Source organism: Nyctereutes procyonoides, unplaced genomic scaffold, assembly GCF_905146905.1.
Source record: "Nyctereutes procyonoides isolate TBG_1078 unplaced genomic scaffold, NYPRO_anot_genome, whole genome shotgun sequence".
Classification (NCBI taxonomy): domain Eukaryota; kingdom Metazoa; phylum Chordata; class Mammalia; order Carnivora; family Canidae; genus Nyctereutes; species Nyctereutes procyonoides.
This window is the reverse complement of record NW_026575140.1, coordinates 74845394-74864395: the sequence shown is the minus strand read 5'-3', so window position 1 is coordinate 74864395 and position 19002 is coordinate 74845394. Positions and strand designations below refer to the sequence as shown.

The 19002-nt window shown below is 53.5% G+C and overlaps 3 protein-coding genes and 1 long non-coding RNA gene across 6 annotated transcripts; 2 read left to right on the top strand and 2 right to left on the bottom strand.

Moving 5' to 3' along the window:
* Window positions 1-1836: 1836 nt before the first annotated feature.
* Window positions 1837-2438, bottom strand: LOC129496642 (uncharacterized). Its single transcript, XR_008661824.1, has 2 exons — window positions 2304-2438; window positions 1837-2163 (listed from the first exon to the last, which is right to left on the bottom strand). It is a non-coding gene; the product is annotated as an uncharacterized LOC129496642 (long non-coding RNA).
* Window positions 2439-2767: 329 nt separating this feature from the next.
* Window positions 2768-7467, top strand: DPAGT1 (dolichyl-phosphate N-acetylglucosaminephosphotransferase 1). 2 transcript variants are annotated; one of them, XM_055304787.1, is made up of 9 exons: window positions 2768-3287; window positions 3690-3713; window positions 3887-4100; window positions 4354-4500; window positions 5516-5600; window positions 5947-6135; window positions 6446-6533; window positions 6694-6849; window positions 6932-7467. In XM_055304787.1, exons 1-9 carry the CDS (start codon window positions 2850-2852, stop codon window positions 6995-6997), a joined length of 1407 nt encoding a protein of 468 aa, XP_055160762.1. In that variant the 5' UTR covers window positions 2768-2849; the 3' UTR covers window positions 6998-7467. The 2 variants fall into 2 exon arrangements, with proteins under 2 accessions (XP_055160762.1, XP_055160763.1); XM_055304788.1 differs by having other exon boundaries at window positions 2995-3287; window positions 3593-3713.
* Window positions 7468-8162: 695 nt separating this feature from the next.
* On the top strand, window positions 8163-9460 carry LOC129496641 (histone H2AX). Its single transcript, XM_055304791.1, has one exon. It carries the CDS (start codon window positions 8263-8265, stop codon window positions 8692-8694), a length of 432 nt encoding a protein of 143 aa, XP_055160766.1. The 5' UTR covers window positions 8163-8262; the 3' UTR covers window positions 8695-9460.
* A 313-nt stretch (window positions 9461-9773) lies between these two features.
* On the bottom strand, window positions 9774-18964 carry HMBS (hydroxymethylbilane synthase). 2 transcript variants are annotated; one of them, XM_055304790.1, is made up of 14 exons: window positions 18882-18964; window positions 14489-14542; window positions 14069-14141; window positions 13632-13681; window positions 13491-13546; window positions 13051-13128; window positions 12751-12828; window positions 12576-12651; window positions 11654-11767; window positions 11361-11399; window positions 10813-10932; window positions 10525-10578; window positions 10294-10380; window positions 9774-10200 (listed from the first exon to the last, which is right to left on the bottom strand). In XM_055304790.1, the coding sequence occupies exons 2-14, from the start codon at window positions 14522-14524 to the stop codon at window positions 10027-10029; spliced, it is 1035 nt and encodes a 344-aa protein (XP_055160765.1). In that variant the 5' UTR covers window positions 14525-14542; window positions 18882-18964; the 3' UTR covers window positions 9774-10026. The 2 variants fall into 2 exon arrangements, with proteins under 2 accessions (XP_055160765.1, XP_055160764.1); XM_055304789.1 differs by lacking the exon at window positions 18882-18964 and adding an exon at window positions 16871-17041.
* Window positions 18965-19002: the final 38 nt, after the last annotated feature.

The window sequence follows — 19002 nt, the reverse complement described above, 5'->3', positions numbered from 1 at the left end:
GCTTAGGAGTGGGGACTCTATTGGGATGCCTGGGTGGCTCACTCAGCTAAATGTTTGACTTCTGCTCAGGTCATGATCTTAGGATCTTGGGAGCCTTATGTCAGGCTCCCCACTCAGCAGGGTGTCTGCTTGTCTCTCTTCCTCTCCCCCTCCCCCTCCCACTGCTTATGCTCTATCTCTCAAAAAAAAAAAAAAAAATCTTAAGAAAAAAGAATGTGGACCCTGTCGAGGTGTCTGGGTGGCTCAGCCTGAGTCTTGGGTTTGACTCAGGTTATGATCTCAGGGTTGTAGGGTTGAGCCTCATGTCAGGCTCTGTGCTCAGGGTGGAGTCAGCTTGGGATTCTCTTCCTCTCCTCCCCTAAAATAAGATGAATAAATAAAATCTTAAAAAAAAAAAAAAAGAGTGAGGACCCTGCCTTTCAAAGATGAAAGATTCATCTCTCTTCTCTTATATTTAACCAAGGTGCTTTAATATGCTAAAGCAGATTCTTTGTGTGTGGGGGGAGTACATTTATATCACTTTGTATCCCCCAGTACTTAAAGAGTTTCACACAAATATAGTAGGGATTAGTAAATTCTTTGTAATTTTAAGAAGTCTAACAAAATATTCCATTATACATGCCAACACGAAGAGTTTCTATATTGCTTGCATCTTGAAAACTCATGCCATCTCAATGGAATGGGGCTTGCTTTCAGCTAACAACTTTTGATACACTGATAGGGGAGAGGCAGGAAAAAAGGAAAAAGTAACTCAACTGCCTGGAAAGAGCCACAGATAGGGTCTTGCAAGTGTTGTTGCCCCAGACTATCCAAAGCTGTCTCATGGACTTCTTAGGCACTGTAAAACATTTTTAGGATGGGCTTTGACAGGCAATGCAACTGAACAATAGATTGGCCTTGCTCACAGGGCCTCCTTGTAGGAGACACACACCTCAGATGTTGTCTACTCAACCCAAGAAACCATCAGAAGCCACTGACAACTCATCTGATCCATGAGTTCTAGGACCAGCGTTAGCATTTAGGCAAATGCTTCCAACTTTTACCAGGAAAGGCACAAAATTTCAAGTGTGGTCAAGTCCTGTGTTTGTTTCTCCTAATTAGTCTGATAATCAACTGGGCATTTATCATCACGGGAACAAAAATATTGAGATTATAATGCAAGTTCCCCAATAACCATGTTCTGATGATAACATGGATATTGGATGAGGAATCCCTAGTGTGTTGTCTTTGAACAAGTCCCCTCCGAACCCTGTTCCAGTGTGGGTTGTCGGGGGGTGGCTAATGATCTCTGGAGAAGAGTCAGAGGTTCCCAATGCTGGGTCAGGAAGGAAGATTTCTTAGGATTGAACAGCTAATAAAAAAGGAAACAGATACACTGTCCCTCGAACCTCCAGGGAGTCTCAGCCTGCTCCTGATCAACAAGATTACTGAATGCTGCCTCCTCTGAGGCTCCCATAAGCTCCTTCTTTCCACCTGCTCCTAGAGTCTCACTTCCCCTACTTGGGAGGCCCTTCCACTCTTGCCACCTCCTGAAACCTTTGGAGATAATTACTCACCTCCCCTGGTCACAACTAATTTCTCTCTCCATGTGCTCCTATGGCCATTTATCTCTCTTTAAGACCCAGACTCATAGTGTGGGATGGTGCCTTGTAGACAGATAGCTCTGTGTCCTTAGCCCCACGGGGTTACCTGTGTGGAATGGAAATCACTTGCCTCTAGGGAGTTTCCCGTCTAAGAGGCACAGATGCACGTGCGCATGCGCACACACGTGTCCGCGAACACGGGTAAACAATACCGGTGCAATTATAGTTACTGAAAATCTGGTGGACCACTATCAAGCATGTTACTGGGGTTACTTTATAAAGTATACTTCATACATATATGGTTCTTGTTGCTAATTAGAGCTGCCTTCAAGTAGAAGGGATATTTCACACCTGGTTTGAGAGACAGGAGAGAAGCTGAACTGTGATTTGCAAGGACACAGGTGCCACAAGCCAAAAGCACGGTGACCGAGATGAGGAACCCGGAGTGGGGGGAGCTCCTCAGGGCAACAGGAAGAAGCCACGTGTGGGGCGGAGGAGCCTGCTTTCCTCAGCTGTTTCCAACGCGCCACAGCCTCGCCTCCTGGGTTTGGGAGCTTGGCACCTTGCACTGATCCAGGACCTAGGAAAGTCGAGAACGCGGTTAAACCCAAGACCTGAGGGCACTGCCAGCCCCTGCGGTGGGGAAGCGCCCCGCGGGGTTGCCCGGCAACTGCTGCCACTGCGGGGGCGGAAGGCGGTGGGATGATGGAGGCAAAGTACCTGAATCAAGGACAAGAAAAACATGGAGTGGGAGGAGTGGGAGGGACTTTTCAAGTGCCTAGGCTCCAGGATTCACATCGGCTTCCGAGCCGTAGCTGCGTTCCCGGGAACCAGGCTGCGTCTACCTCGGCTTCCGACTACGTTGGCGACAGGTTTTCTCCCGGGGAGCGGGAGCTGCTCCTTATCCTCGTCCCTCCTGCCGTACCCCCGGCCTCCCGGAGCCATCCTCCCGGCTCCCGAGGGACCCCGGGGGAAACGCGGGATCCTGGCCCTTTAAACGGGACCTCCCGCGGCCGGCGTCCTAAAACTGACGTGGAACCAGGAGTAAGCGGCGTCAGACACGTGGGAAAAGGAGGTGTTCATCTTGGAACCGGGCAGGGAGTTTTTTCCGCTTTGGGCTATACACTTTTAACACGGTGTTAGCAAAGTGTCCGTTTTGGTTGGTCTGTCTTTGTTTTCCCAACACCCTCGTGGTGAGGACGCTCGAGTGAAGGACGCGGTTTAAAGTAACACTTACGTCCCTCGCTCTGCCTGCCCGCGCTAAAAATGGCCGCCGCCGGCTTCAAAACGCCGGTGGCTCTGCGAACAAAATCCGGGAGGAAACAGTGGGGAGGCAAGTGCGGCGGGGACAGCCGAGGGTGCGCGCTAGAGGCTCGCGGGAGTCCTGGGGGCGCCTCAATTCAGAGTTGGGTTTTGCTCAGGCCGCTGTGGGAGGGCCCAGCCTGTGCCGAGCGGCTGCTCCTCCCCGCGGGCGGCTCGGGGCTTCCGCCCAGCTCGCCCTTTAGCCGAGGCGGCGGCAGAGCGGGGCCCCTGGCTGGTCATCATGTGGGCCTTCCCGGAGTTGCCGATGCCGCTGCTGGTGAATTTGGTCGGCTCGCTGCTGGGATTTGTGGCCACGGTCACCCTCATCCCCGCCTTCCGTGGCCACTTCATCGCCGCGCACCTTTGTGGCCAGGACCTCAACAAAACCGGCCGGCAGCAGATGTGAGCGGTGGCACCCGGGTCCCGGGGAGGGGGCCAGCAGGGCAAGGGCGGGACCTGGGGTGCCTGACCCCGCGGACACGCAGCGCTAACCCCGCAGACAGCTGCGGGCTCTGGGAGACGAAGGGCAGCGCTGGCCAACTCTGGGAAGGGATGTTGCAGTACAGGGGACCCTCGGGTGTATCAGGGACTCCAGCGCTGGTGCCCTTCCACACCCCTTCCCCGTAGATTGCCGTAATGCTTGCTCTAGTGAGTGACCACGCCCCCTCTCCTCTCCCCCGCCCCCTCCCTTTGCTGCTGGGCCACAGCCCAGAGTCCCAGGGAGTGATCAGCGGTGCTGTTTTCCTTATCATCCTCTTCTGCTTCATCCCTTTCCCCTTCCTGAACTGTTTTATGGAGGAGCAGTGTAAAGCCTTCCCCCATCACGAAGTAAGTGGGTGAGTTGGGGGCGGTTGCTTGGGGCTGGGCCCTGGGAGCTACCTGGGAGAGTTGTGGTTATTAGGGTTTGGGTGGAGGGGCTGAGGAAGGAGCGAAGAGACAGGTGTTTTTGCAAGATGATGTGGGCATAGGCTTGAGCGGTGACCTGCCCGAGCCTCCCCCAGTTCGTGGCCCTGATAGGTGCGCTCCTTGCCATCTGCTGCATGATTTTCCTGGGCTTTGCGGACGATGTACTGAATCTGCGCTGGCGCCACAAGCTGCTGCTGCCTACAGCTGCCTCCCTACCTCTTCTTATGGTCTATTTCACCAACTTTGGCAACACGACCATTGTGGTGCCCAAGCCTTTCCGGCCGATTCTTGGCCTGCATCTGGACTTGGGTGAGTAGCCCTGCGACTGACGTCCCTGTGGCCCTTACTTTGGGGCACCCTTACCCTGGGAGATAATCTAGCAGAGCATCATTCCTGGTGCTCCAGATTATCTTCCAAGTGTCCCCATCTTGTTCCTGTGTCTTCTCAGATCCGTTCTATTGGTCCTTCGTCCAATCCTCTGTCCTCACCACTTTTCTCAGAAGAATATTCTTAAGTCCTCATTTCTATGGATGGCACACTTCTTACTCTCTTCTTCCCCCAGGGATCCTGTATTATGTTTACATGGGGCTGCTGGCAGTGTTCTGTACCAACGCTATCAATATCCTAGCAGGAATTAATGGCCTAGAGGCAGGCCAGTCGCTAGTTATTTCTGCTTCCATCATCGTCTTCAATCTGGTGGAGCTGGAAGGTAGGTGAGATTGGGAGTCTGAGTATTAAGGAAACTGCCTGATACCTGGCTTTGGGGAATTCAGGAAAAAATAAAAGCAATATATTAAGATTAAATGTAAAGAAAAACAGCTCTGTCATTGACAGCTGAATTGGCACTAATAGGTAGGCCATGGTCTTCTGCTGAACATAAACAATTTCACAGAACTTCACAATCAGACGAGGTCACTCTATGTCCATGATAGAGTAAAGCAAACCCAGATTCCTCCATAAACATGTCTGAGTATAGCCAGAACTGCATTTTGTGCATCCCACAAAAATGATTAGGATCTCCCTCTTCTGGCTAAGGTGAGCAATTGCTTCCTTCTGATAACTTGGTTCTACTTAGAGAAAACTAAGATGCTCATAGAATTACTTCCACTGACAGCACCCAGTCTTGGGCAAAACTTTGCCTCCTTCCTTTCTCCCCCAAATTACTCAAAACAAATCCTATAACACATCTTCCTAATACTTCCCTACTGAGGCATCCCATGGTTACCTATGGTGCGTGGTCTACAGTGTCTCTCTTGTTACACATCAGTAAACCCAGCTTTGACTGCAGGTGTGTTTCTGGTGGTCTTTGGCTAATGGATATCAGTGCTTATTAAAACAAAATACTCTTAAAGCATTTAAACTTTGTAACGTGGCAAGTGTTCTCATGAACCATATTTTACAGTTGAGGAAACAGAGGGCGAGAGAATTTAAGTGTGTCATGATCAAGGTCACACAGTTAGAAAGTAAAGCTAGTATTCATACCTGGGCTGAATGATCTAAACCAAATTGAAGACAGCAACTCGTATTAGGAAGGGTTCATGAATGAGGTGGAATATTAGGAATTGCCTGAGTGACACAAAAGAAGTAGTGAGTTCTGGAATGGGACTTGGAAGAGGTGGAAAGTACAGCTGGGGACAGAACTTGAGACAGAAATAGGACCCAGTTATGCAGGGGGAAGTACCTTATCAACTCATCCTTCTTTTCTTCTTCCCCTGCTTCCAAAGGTGATTATCGGGATGATCACGTCTTTTCCCTCTACTTTATGATACCCTTTTTTTTCACCACCTTGGGATTGCTCTACCATAACTGGTAAGTGGGCCATGTGAACATGTAGCAAGTATGGTCCTGTTGGTCCTGACCCAACTCCTGTTGGAGAGGCTAAGCCTGCGCACACCTGTATTGAGTGTTTTCTGGATCTCTAGTTGGTAATATTCTTCAATTGCTCTCTACCCAGTTGCAGTTAGAGACAAGTGCTGTGGAGCCCCCAAAAAGAGATGAATTCAGGGCTTTGGGTTCTGGAGGCTTGTCGGAAGAGCTGGAGTTTCCTCCGGGCCAGGACTAGAGTCAGGGCTAGTCCAGGGTTCAGGGCGTGTAATATGAGAGAAAAGACTGATAGTGCCTCCTGCCACTGGCTCAGATCCTCTCCCCCACACAGGTACCCATCACGGGTGTTTGTGGGAGATACCTTCTGTTACTTTGCTGGCATGACCTTTGCCGTGGTGGGCATCTTGGGACACTTCAGCAAGACCATGCTACTCTTCTTCATGCCCCAGGTGTTCAACTTCCTCTACTCACTGCCTCAGCTCCTGCATATCATACCCTGCCCTCGCCACCGCATTCCCAGGTAGCCACTTTGGGACTTAAAAGGGACATCTTAGCTTTTTCACTTGGGATGCGTAAAGCCAGCCTTCTGCATCTGCTTTGTAAGGGGAGTGGGCCCAAAGGAGGGCTCTTTCCGTGCAGTTAGCCCTTATACATGACAGAGCACATTCACCCACATAATCTGATCAGCTCTGATCACACAGTAAGCAGAGCCGGAAACAGATCTTCAGGTTGTCTGATTCTACTTTCGGTACTCTTCCTATTAATTGACCGCAGTGTGGAGAGTTCTTGGAGTAGTGGCCCAGTCACATAAAGCTCTCTTCCCCCTGCAGACTCAATACCAAGACAGGCAAACTGGAGATGAGCTATTCCAAGTTCAAGACCAAGAGCCTCTCTTTCTTGGGCACCTTTATTCTAAAGGTAACAGGGTAACAAGGAGGTAAGGCTCTAGGCCACCATCCAGAATTCAGGGCCTGGGGACCCTCGGCTTGCATCAGATCCAAGGGGAGCCTGGAAGCATGAAGCAGATCCCCCATTGCTGAAGCAGAGTTGAAGTTCTCTCCACCTCTGGCCCCTCTAGGTAGCAGCGAGCCTGCGGCTAGTGACAGTGCACCAGAGTGAGAATGAGGATGGTGCCTTCACAGAGTGTAACAACATGACGCTCCTCAACTTGCTCCTTAAGGTTCTCGGGCCCATGCACGAGAGAAACCTGACTCTGCTCCTGCTGCTGCTCCAGGTGTGGTCAGGGAAGGGCTTTCCTGGCTCTGGTCTCCCTTTCTCCATGGCTCTGACTCTGGTATGTTTCTTTCTCCTCACAGATCCTTGGCAGTGCTGTCACCTTCTCCATCCGGTACCAGCTTGTCCGGCTCTTCTATGACGTCTGAGTCCCCCAATCCTTGCCCTTCACTGCATAGTCTGCAGGGTTCCTGACTCAGGCCTGCCTCTTTCTGGGCCAGGCACGCTTCCGGGCCCAGGCCTCTCTCACCTCTTACTTTTCTCCAGATTTTGTACTTAGCGATTCCGTTCCGCTGTGATCGACATCCTGGGCCTGTCTTGCCCTGTACTGACTGTTGATTGGACTTTGCCTGTGGCTTTCTTCAACTTGCTGCTCTCCCTCTCTATCCCATCCCTGCGGCCTCCTGAAGTGGGATACTGTGCTTTTATGCAGTTATCCACCACTCGGACTCTCAAGGAATATGTTGGGCCTGGGGATAGAACCCTGGCTGGGGAGAGGGACACAGGCTCGAAGATCACTTGATTATTTGACCATAAATTAAGTATTCTGATTAGTAAGAGCAGATTGGGGGGCCAGGTGCTCCCAGTGGTGACAATAAAGTGTTGTCTTTTTCTTGGTGTTCCTGTAAGTATATTTTGGGCATTTTAGGGTAGATTGGGAGGATTGGTGGAGGTACCTCCTCCAAGAGGATGCCTATCCCTCTGCCCATCTTTTTTCTTTCAGCACAGCGGGCTCCTTGTAACAAGAAGTCAACAGAAAGAACAGACCAAATAGAACATGTTGAATAAACCCTGAAATCCTCATACTTAAGGTGGCAGGGAGAGCCCTAAGATTGAACAGAAGTTTTTAGGGGGAGCAGCAGGAGGGGTTCCCATTTCTTCCCTCTCTCATTTCCCTCTGCAGGATGGGAGGAGGGAGAAAGGCGAGAAGAATGACCAGACCAGGAAGGGAAGGGAGTGGTGTCGACCCCGTTCCTTTAAAAATCCCGGGCCCGTACAGGTTTCCCAGAGGCCCTCGAGGTGGCTCAGACTCCACCCTCTTTGCCTTCCGGTTCTGGGCTCCAGCTCTAGCGTTTAAATCTGGCGCCCTTCGCAAGGATTGGCTACATCGGGGAGTGGTTGGCCGGCTGCGTGCTACCGCTCCTCCTCGCCTTTTTCCCCGGGCAAAAGGTTTTCAAATCGGACCAATCGGCGGGCGCGCTGCCTCGGCCGTGGCGCGTCACTGAAGGGTTAACTGCAACCAACCGGAGGCGGGTACCCGAGGAGAGAGCCAATCAGGAGGGCGCGGAGGTGTGCCCTGGGGGCTTATAAGGCCGGCCCCTGGGCGCGCGCGGCAGCAGTTGGACTGCGGCGGGCGGCTGTTCGTTGCTCCCTTCGAGGCGTCCCTCTTCACCGCTCTTCTACCTCGCGCAGCATGTCGGGCCGCGGCAAGACCGGCGGCAAGGCCCGCGCCAAGGCCAAGTCGCGCTCGTCGCGCGCCGGCCTCCAGTTCCCCGTGGGCCGCGTGCACCGGCTGCTGCGGAAGGGCCACTACGCCGAGCGGGTGGGCGCCGGCGCGCCGGTGTACCTGGCGGCCGTGCTCGAGTACCTGACGGCCGAGATCCTGGAGCTGGCGGGCAACGCGGCCCGCGACAACAAGAAGACGCGCATCATCCCCCGCCACCTGCAGCTGGCCATCCGCAACGACGAGGAGCTCAACAAGCTGCTGGGCGGCGTGACGATCGCGCAGGGAGGCGTCCTGCCCAACATCCAGGCCGTGCTGCTGCCCAAGAAGACCAGCGCCACCGTGGGGCCGAAGGCGCCTGCGGGCGGCAAGAAGGCCACGCAGGCCTCTCAGGAGTACTGAGGGGCGCCCGCGCCGCAGCCGGCCCTCCATGCCACCACAAAGGCCCTTTTAAGGGCCACCACCGCCCTCACGGAAAGAGCTGAGCCACGTCGGGCTCGGGGCGGGCGGCCGCGGCGCTCGGCTCCCCCCGCCGCGTCGTCACCGCCGCCGCCGCCGCCGCCCGGCCCGCCCCTCCCCCGCGCGGGCTCGCCTGCCCTCGCTCCCGCCGCCGCCCGGCCGGAGGGCCGCCCGCTCGCCCGGCGCAGGGGCCCGGAGGGGGCCGGGGGCGCGCCGCTGCCCGCCGCGGCGCCAGTGACTCAGCCGCCCGGGCCGCGCTGAGGGCCGCGGGGAGGCCGCGGCGCCGCCTGGAAGAGCCGCTCGGCGCGCTGACGCAGGGCTGAGGTACGCGCCGGGGCCGGGCCGGGCCGGGACTCTCCGGACGCCGCGGTGCGGGGACGACCTGTCACTGTCCGCCCTGCCACCAGGGGGGAGGGGCGGGGGCCGGCGGTGCGCCCCGCGGGCCCCGGGACTGCAGGAGGCGCGCGCCCGCGGGGACCGCAGCCCGGCCCGCGAACCCCGCCGCTCGGCCCGCTCTCTCTCCGGCGACCGCTCCGCGGGCCACGCACTTCCGTACCAGCACCGGCCCGACCGTCCCCATCTGCACTGAGCCTCCGACAGCTTCGGAACTGGAATTTTGCAGCTATCCCCATCCAAGACTAGGACCCTACAGATTGAGGAGTTTCAGATGGACTAATTTTGTTTATTAAAGGATTGTTTTTTTTAAAAACGCGGTGTCTGTTGTCATTCTGTACGAGCTGTAACACCCACGACTCCGTAGGCGGGAGGTGTACTGAGGGAGTGGGGGTCAGGGGGACTCGGACGATGGCCCGCCTGTGGGGCATACACACGGGCTAGCTGGGTAGGGACAAGTCCTAGGCTTCTCCCCCACTTAACTGGGAGCCCATTTGTTGTTGGAAATGAGAACTGCTGTGGCAGGAACAAAGAATGTTCCAGGAGAACTTTGCACAGAGGTCCCAGCCTCAGAAGTAGAGAGCACAAGGTTTTGTGTCCTCTTTCCTGCAACCCCACCAAAAACAAAGTCACCTTCAGAGCTGGTTTATTAGTTGAGTTGGTTACATTCAAAGGCTGTGGCTTGAACTTTAAAGAGATGAAACCTCCGCCTACTGCGGCGGCAAGGCACTCTTCACAGCCTCAAGGTGAGGCAAGTCTCCGACCTTGCAGTTCAACTCCCTGGGGTGATCACCCCTCAGTCAGCAGTGAAGATGGGGCACTGAGGGCTGGGAGGTAGGCACTGGACAATAGCCACCCAGACACCCGTGCCCCACAGACCAGTTAGTGGGCATCATTAAGCTGCCGTGCAACATCCAGTATGTTCTTGGCTCCTTTGTTCAGCAGCAAACTGGCCAGGCTGATGCCCAGGTTCTCAGCAGCCAGCTGGGCTTCTCGTGGAATGTTCCGGGCAGTGATCCCCACCAGCTGCGGATCATCCTCGGGGCCATCTTCATGCTAGGTAAGGGAAGGAGGTGGGACTGGGTGAGCACCAAAGAGGAGGTAACATGCGGGTTTGTTCCTCATTCCCTCACCCTCCAGCTTTGGCACCTGGGCTGTGATGTGGATGGTGGCCTGCATGGTCTCTTGCATGCTATCTGAGCCGTCTAGACTCCAGACTCCTCCAGTCAGGTACAACTGGCAAAGAAGACAGTTACCTTGGCATATTCTGAAAGAGCTGCTTAGATGAAAACCCAGGCTCTTGTGGGCAAGGCGAGATGCACAGGGACACCTGTCACCGTGCTCCCTTGCCTACCCTCCCACCCATCTTCCCCTGCTTACTTGCCCATCCTTCATAGCTGTATGCACTGCCACTGGCACACTGCAGCCTCCCTCCTGCAATGAGAAGTTCTCCCTGTGACCCACAGACTCTTAACACCCTCTGTCCCTCAGACATAGGGACCTCTGAAGATACAACACACAGAGGCAGGGGCCCAGACCTGAGTGGGTCCTGTCCATACACTCAAGAATGAGTTACCACTGAATAAAGAGCATTAATATGAGAAATCTCCCCCTGGACTATTCCCAACTCAAGTCCCCACCCCTCCACAGGTGAAACATGGCCGGTACCAGGTGCCTAAGGAAGGCTCGCTCAGCAATGCAGCGAAGCAGAGTCTCCGGATCATGCAACACGCCCACCAGGTCCAGCATGTCCTGGTCCTTGGCTCGGACTTCCACGCCCAGGGCCCCCTGATGGAAAAACAGACTAAGACATCAGGCCTAATCTTTCCCCAACCAATGGAGGTGAGAATGGGAACCAGCCCACTTCCACGGGCTCCCCAGGGTCCCTTTTAGCCCAGAAGCCCCCCAAGGCCTGCCCCTCCCTGGAAATGTTTATGCCAGGAGGAACCTTTGCAGCTCAGGTCATGAATATGTAGTCCTGGGATCTGGCCCTGAATCGGGCTCCCTGCTCAGCAGGGCACCTGCTCATCCCTCTCTTTCTACTCCTCCCCCCTGCTCATGTGCTCTCTCCTTCTCTCTCTCAAATAAATAAAATCTTAAAAAGAGAGAAAGAATATTTATGCTGGGAGAAGCAGATGCAAAAGGTTATGGGACCAGCTTTTTGGCTGAATAAAAGAAAGGGCACATCAACACATGGCTTCCCTGGTCCAACATACCTGACCCACAGCATACATGCATTCCTCTGGGTGCAGGATCTGCAGGGGAACAGAACAGGCAGTCAGAAGGGAGGAGATGGCGGTGCCTAAAAGCAGACAGTAGAGTAGTGAGGGGGGCTTCCCTTTCATAGAGAGCCTGGGTAGGCAAAACTGGGAGCCTGGCCTTTGATCCCCAATCTTCCCAGCCTGGAATCCATTTCCAGCTTTTACGGTTAGAGGCAGGGTGTTGAGAGGAAGAATATAGCCAGGGAAAGCAGGAGGATTACGGGGGACGGGACAGGGACAGCTCCTACCTGCCCCACTCGGTGCTGCCAGCCCATGCGCTGCAGACCAGCCGCAGCCAGGATGATGGCACTGAACTCCTGCAGCTCATCCAGCTTCCGGAGCCGGGTGTTGAGATTTCCCCGCTGCAGAGAGATGCTAAGGACCCCAAGCACTGGGCACTCTGGTGCCTCGCTCCCCCTGCCTGAGTCTTTCTGTATCTAACGTCTCCCCTTTGGTCGTCCACTTAACCGTAACAGCTAACATTTACTTAATTACTAACACCAGACACAGATCAAAAGTGCTTTATGTACTCCTGCTTAATTTTCATAACCCAGTGAGGTAGGTATTATAATTATTTCCATTTTACAGATGAGGAAAATGATGGAGAGGTTAACCAACTTGCCCAAGATTACAAGACCTCTGAGAAGCATTCTCTGACCCGCAAGTCTGTGCTTAGAGATGTTCCAGCTAGAAGTGTCCAGAGAATTGCCTACTTTGCGCATGGGAGAGCTTAACACTGTACTGTTTTGAAAATTAGTTTCATAAAACATTCACTACATTTAGAATATCAAAGTACAGTAGGATATGAAATAAAAGATGGAAACACTCTCCACCTTCCCCTTCCCAAGGAATCACTGGTCAGTATCACTCTGTATTATCAATGGCCATTTGTCTCCAGAACTGAAATGTAAAGCCCTATAATCAAGGACAACGTTGGTTTCACTCACCATTATCCCTAGTGCCAGGCACTGGCCTGGGGCTAAGAAAATATGAAAGGATTATGGATGGATGGGTGAGTGGATGGATGAATAGGGCGGGCAGTGGAGGACAGACATTCCATTGGCCCCTGTCCACTTCCTCTGGAAGCTCCTTTCACTCTCATGACTCCCAGGGCCCTCTTACCCTGCCTTCCTCTTTGGCAATCCCCCCCTCCCACCTCGAAAAGGATACAATGCTCCTGAACTCTAGGTGTGGGAACTTTCTCTGCAGCTGGGCTGCTCTCCGCAGGGAGCTGGTTCCCACCACGCTGCTCAGAGAGAGGGTTTAAAATGAGATTTAACCTGAGATATCCCCCTCCTCCTCTTCCTCCCAGCCCTCCACTTTCTGTGCAAGTCCCACCACTCACCTCTTCTCTGGCAAGGTTTCTAGAGTTTTCCCAACAAATTTTGGGTGAAAGACAACAGCATCATAGGGGTTCTCCCGCCTGGAGACAGAAAGTCACAGAATGAGGACGAAATCTCAGTGCTGGTCACTTCCAGGCTCTCTCAGTAACCAACTAACTGGCATGTTCTCAGTTTTCTGCCATGCCCAACACTCCTCAGAGCTAGGAGACAGCCCTTGAGGCAGAGGGCAGAGGCCCAAAGGGAAAAGCAAAGGCTAACGTGATGCCTCCCCCTGCCCAGGCCCCGACCCGCCCAGTTCTTACTTGCAGATGGCTCCAATGGTGAAGCCAGGAGGAAGCACCGTGGGCAGGTCCTTCAGAGAGTGAACAACCAGGTCGACTCTAGAGAGACAGGAGAGGGAGGCAAGGAGAAGAGACCCGGCAGCAGGCCCCCAGCCCTCCTCCACTCCAGTGTGTGCTTGGAGCAGATCAGGAAGCAGGCCTGTCCCAGACCTCAGGACCCTGAGCCAGGGCCCCGCCCCACCACACCCTCTCCTCTGTCCCCCTCCCAGAGCCAATCCTGCATTCCGGGCAGCCAGATGGCTCAGAACCAGGACACCCTCCTTTTCTGAGGCCTCAGAAACCCACACATAAGCCTCCCTCTAGCCTACCCAAAGGCTGAAGTCCCACAGTCTAGCTGATGTCGGGTCTGGTATGCACAGGAGTCCTAGCACGAGACTGAGCAAGAATTGTCCTTCACTTACTCGTTCTTCTCCAGCGCGTGTTCCAGCTCCTTGGTAAACAGGCTCTTTTCTCCAATCTGCCAGTCAAAAAAGAGGCTCAGAGTGAATCTCTTGGGGAAAGGAAAGAGGAGGGAAGAGAAAGGAGTGGGGGGAACATGTTACCTTAGAGAGTGCAGTGTCAAGAATCTTGTCCCCCGTGGTCGACATAGCAACTGAGGAGAGAACCAATCACGTGCTCACTGATGCCCATTTCCTGAGCTCCTACTGAGCTCGTACTGTGTTAAGAGTCGTAGTGGATACAGAGGCACATACACCGCAATCCCTGCCCTCTGAGAATGTCACGATCTAGCAGGAAGACTAGATACACTGATAAAAAGACCCAAAGCAGAAGATAGTAAATGCCAGGCTAGCCCAGGGAGTCAGAGCTGGAAATATTCAGAGGAAATGGCCCTCCAACCTGGGGACAGCCAAGAATTCTCGGAGGCAATGGGACAAAGCTTTGGGCCTAGGGAAAGCCAGAAATGCTGTGTTTGCCCCTCCGGGGCAGGGGAGGGGCGGAGGCCTTCCCATTAGCTTCCACTCCTGTCCAGAAAACTCACCAATTTCAAACTGTAGGCCTGGGTACAAGGCTTTCAGCATTGCCACCACATTGTCTGTCTGTATGCGAGCCAGCTGGGGGCAAAAATCCCAATTAGTTTTGTCCTTCCGTGGCACTGTCCTAAGCTCATACCCTCTAGGATTAGGGATATACAGAAGGAACTGGAATTAAGAGGGGGGTGGTTTGAATACCCACCTAGGAAGGAGAGGGGTGTGGTCTGGGAGCCCTCTGTACCCCAACAACTTGCCCAGCCTCTCTCTCCACAGAACGCAATATACCATCCTTCATGGGATTAACACTCAGCCACCCCATTTTCTCCTCCTGAGATCCTGGGAACTAACTCTCTGGGCTCCTCAACCTGTAATACTGTGAGCACAGAACCCTTCCGCCAAACTTCCTCCACCCGGGTAACCATACTCACCTGGCTTTTTCGGGTACCCACACGAATCACTCTCATCTTTGGGCCGTTTCCTTCCTGCAGAAAAAAAATCCCCAAGTCACAGTCCCCTCCGTTCCTCGTATTCCTCAACCAACACCTTGTCCAAAAACCAGAATCAATGTCTTGGAAGAAAAGAACCCCAGGCCCCGGCCTGTGGCCAGCTGAGCCTCGGTGTGAGGCGATCCTCTCAGACTGGTCCCTTTACTTCCTCAATACCTTCTGCCGTCCTCACAGATCCAGAGAAACAGAGACCTGAGGGAAGTGACAGCAGGACCCTGTGCTGCTGCTGCTGTAATAACCGGACACTGAGCCTGGAGGCCCATCCTGGCTAAGGCTGTGGGACTGCTGCGCATAGCCAGGTGGGCAAAGAGATAAGGCCCATCAGACTGGCCACAGGGAGGGTGGGTCCTACAGCAGACAGGGGCAGGGCAGCTAGGGCCACAAGGCAATGTGCGCTGAGTCACTGAGGAGAATTTCAGTGTTCACAATACAGCAGGTACTGGTGCGTTGCCACCTTGATGCCAACAGCTATACCACAGCTGCCACACCGTGGATCCCCTAATCTGGTTGGAATGCATAAAGGACTGGGGTCAACAGATCTTACGTAGAGTCCTGCTCAGCTTCCTGGCTCGATGGCCTTGAGCATATCATCTCATCACTATTTGTTCCGCTATAAAATGAAGAGGTTTGGATTCTAGTATCTTCTCCTTCTGATGTTCTATGAAAATAAAAGGCTAAGCTGCCTGATGTCCATACACCTGGAGTGCTGCCTCTGGTCTCTCCAACCAGAAATATTGGGACGTCAGTGACCAACCTAGGAACTCAAAGGGACACATCTCTTCCTCCAGCCAGAGTACCTTACAAAGGTGTTCGGTGCCAAGTACGTAGAACTGCGTTCTTCAATCTGAGGTCCTATTTCTTTCTGGATCAAAGAGTAGCCACTTTATGTAATGTCAACTTTCCCTATTCTGAGATCTTCATCCTGTGGAGTTGTTTTCCAGGCAAGCTTCTGGGCCCTCTGTTCTTGGGAGGACATGACAGCTGGCTGCTCCTGGACCCTACTGTGTTGCTACCAGTTCTCCCACAAATAAACTCTAAGGACTCAGAACAAATTAGGCTAGGCCTGAAATGCTAAACATGGCCACTAAAAATTCTGGGCCACTGGGAGCCCACAGAAAGGAATCTAAGGTCCCAGAAACTGCTAGGTCCAAACAATCCTTTAATTGCATCAATTCTGCACAGCATATTTTATTCCATTAAAAAAATATTTATCGGGACACCTGGTTGGCTCAGTGGTTGAGCATCTGCCTTCGGCTCAGATCGTGATCCGGGGTTCCTGGAATGGAGTCCTGCATCAGGCTCCCCACAGGGAGCCTGCTTCTCCCTCTGCCTATGTCCCTGCTTTTCTGTGTGTCTCTTGTGAATAAATAAATAAATTCTTTAAAAATAAATTTACTGAACACGTACATACTAGAACTATTGCTTTTAATCTTCATGACAACCTATTAGACAGTGCAGGTATCTCTGGGACCATGTTACACAAGCAACCAAGGAGTGAAATGACTTGCCCAGAGTCACACAGTTAATAATGGGAAAAGAGCTGGAGCCAGAATGCAGATTTTCCCACTCCCAGCCCAGTGCTCGAGAATGTCTGCAATGGCAAAGAATCCCTCTCCTCCCCAGCAGGTCGGGAGATAAGCAGCTGCCCCATCTCTTTCTTATCTCCGGCTGGCAGTGGCCTCCACCGACACAAGCCCAGAGCTCCGGCAACGAACCGGGGTGAGGAAGGCTCGAGTAGGGCGCCCCACCCACCGGAGTAACCCAAAGGTGTGTCTCGGCTGGGAACCTTGAGAGGAGGCTAGGCCTGGGTGACCGCTAAAAGGGGAAAAGAAAAGGCACACTTTCCAAGATGTTTGTGTGCAGTTGGGACTTGGGGTTACGCTGTGCTCTCACGATCCAAAGTGGGACCTCCTCCCGAGGTGGCCGAATCCCGCCTCGGCCCTGTCTCGAGCGAAAGGGTCCCGGGCACCTGGGGTCGTGGAGACGAACTTTCCTGCGCGGGGTCGTTAAGTCTAGAGCGGCGGCTGCGGGGCGCGGCGGAACCCCACCCAGATCCCCGCAGGGACCGGGCAATCGGCGCAGACTACCCCTCCGCTCCTGACCCCCGCCCCCCCTCTCATTTCCCCGTCCTTCCTAAGGGCAACCCGGCTACTGGCCCTTTAAAGATCGTTTCGAGAAAAAAAAAAAAAGACAAGACGGATAGTGGCTCCGACCAATAGCAGAGCGAGGGTGGCAGAGGGAGCCAATCGCTGCGCCGCCAGCCCGGAGCGCCGAAGTTGCGAGAGTCGCCGGCTCGGTACTCACCGCCGCGGCGGCCGCGGTGCCGTTGCCCGACATGGCTGTGCTCGGGAGGGGGGTCCGGGGGGCGGCGCCCAGGGCTGCGGCAGCCGGGGGAGCCGGAGGGCCCGGCCGCCGGGCAGCGCCGTGCACGCGGGCCCGAGCTCCTCCTGCAGCCAGACTCGGGCTCTGCGTCACTTCCGGCGCCCGCCCTCCGCCGGGAGGACCACCCTCGGGGCGGGAATTGGGAGGATTGCGACGGAGACGACCTAACTCTCCTGCTCCCGCCCCTTCTCGGCGAGGCTGGTGGGGGCGCTGGGTTCCCGTCCACCCCGGCCTAACAGCTGTTCATTTCTGCTCTTCCATACACCTCGTTCTCGATCAAGAATACTGGTCAGTGACTAAGCTGTCCCCCAAATTTACCCACAAAGTCTGCAGGGCCCTCTGCCCCCCCCAAAGGGATAGTCAACCCAAAGTTAGCCCAAGAAGAATAGTATTAACTTCAAAATACTATGTTTGAAGTAAAGCATCCTTGAGCGACATCCACAGCCCTTCAGCTGGATTCCACACGTCCAAATAAGAGGATGCTCCAGAGGGGCAGTGGTTGAGCATCTGCCTTTGGCTCAGGTCGTGATCCCAGGGTCCTGGGATGGAGTCCTACCTCAGGCTCCCAGCAGGGAGCCTACTTCTCCCGCTCTCTCTGCTTCTCCCTGTGCCTCTCATGAATATATAAATAAAATCTTAAAAAAAAAAAAGAAGAAGAAGAATGCTCTAGAAACTTGGTCACTTAGAATTCTACAGCTTTATCTCCTTAGCTGTAGCACAAGGAATTAGAGCAGCTTATGTGGTGCTTCCCTGGTTCTGTTAAAACTTAACCCTCAAGTGGGCAACATTCCTATTTTTTAAATGAGGAAACTGGTTCAGACAGCAAAGGTCAGGCCTAAAGACAACTGAAGTGGGAGTGCCAACATATTATTGTTAGTGGGAAAATGTGTTAAGAAAAGTGCTTTATCCACTAACAGTATTAATAACCGTGTACTAAGCACTCACGTGCTAACCACTATCAAAAGAACTGGACACTCACTTGCTCCTTCAGCCTTCATTACAGGTGTACAAGGGAGGTGCTATTCCTGACATACAGATGAAAAAACTGAGGCTCAGACGAGTTGAGAGATGCCCTAAATCAAACTAGAATTCAAACTTAGGTCAGCTGACAAAGTATTTTTAGCCACGACAAATCTACCCCTTCTAATTTTTTTTTAATTTATTTATTTATGATAGTCACACACAGAGAGAGAGAGAGGCAGAGACACAGGCAGAGGGAGAAGCAGGCTCCATGCACCGGGAGCCCGACGTGGGATTCGATCCCCGGTCGCCAGCGCCCTGAGCCAAAGGCAGGCGCCAAACCGCTGTGCCACCCAGGGGTCCCAATCTACCCTTCTAAATCCTACCTAAAACACAATGTCCAAGTTACTTTCTTGGGCTAAGCAACCCCATTGGAGCAATTTTCTTTTTAATTTTTTTTGAATTTTTATTTATTTATGATAGTCACAGAGAGAGAGAGAGGCAGAGACACAGGCAGAGGGAGAAGCAAAGCAGGCTCCATGCACCGGAAGCCCGATGTGGGATTCGATCCCGGGTCTCCAGGATCGCGCCCTGGGCCAAAGGCAGGGGCCAAACCGCTGCGCCACCCAGGGATCCCTTCTTTTTAATTTTTTAAGTAGGCTCCATGCTGGGCTTGGACCACAATGTGGGGCTTGAACTTGCAACCCTGAGATCAAGATCTTAGCTGAAACCAAAAGCCAGCCACTTAACCAGCTGAGCCCCTCAAGCACCCCAGGACAGTCTTCCAATAGGCAGTGTAACCCAAATTATAGGCAGACAACTAGCAACACAAACTGCAGCTGGCAACTTTGGAAAGAAGGGAAAAATGTTTCAGCAAAGGCCCATTTATCCCACTTATCAACTGGTACTAAATCGAGTGAGACACCACCCTACCCATCATCGTAAAGGCACGCCTAAACCCCAGGGTCCTCACCAGAATTGGCCTCCTGCTTGAACACTTTGTTCAAACAAGAGCCATAGAGACCAGCCAGACTACAGAGCAGGTGCCGTTGGGGGGCCTCAGTCCAGGCTGCTCTTGGAGCAGAAATGTAATA

Excerpts from the sequence above, each read along its gene's own strand:
- HMBS (XM_055304789.1), bottom strand. The coding sequence starts at position 16,903 with ATGTCGGGCAACGGCACCGCGGCCGCCGCGGCG. Across the intron at positions 11,768-12,575 it reads ACCTAGAGTTCAGGAGCATT|CGGGGAAATCTCAACACCCG; the intron begins GTATCCTTTTCG and ends ATCTCTCTGCAG. Across the intron at positions 11,400-11,653 it reads GGCAGCACCGAGTGGGGCAG|ATCCTGCACCCAGAGGAATG; the intron begins GTAGGAGCTGTC and ends GTTCCCCTGCAG.
- DPAGT1 (XM_055304787.1), top strand. The coding sequence starts at position 2,850 with ATGGCCGCCGCCGGCTTCAAAACGCCGGTGGCTCTGCGAACAAAATCC. Across the intron at positions 4,101-4,353 it reads TGGCCTGCATCTGGACTTGG|GGATCCTGTATTATGTTTAC; the intron begins GTGAGTAGCCCT and ends TTCTTCCCCCAG. Across the intron at positions 4,501-5,515 it reads CAATCTGGTGGAGCTGGAAG|GTGATTATCGGGATGATCAC; the intron begins GTAGGTGAGATT and ends CTGCTTCCAAAG.
- LOC129496641 (XM_055304791.1), top strand. The coding sequence starts at position 8,263 with ATGTCGGGCCGCGGCAAGACCGGCGGCAAGGCCCGCGCCAAGGCCAAG.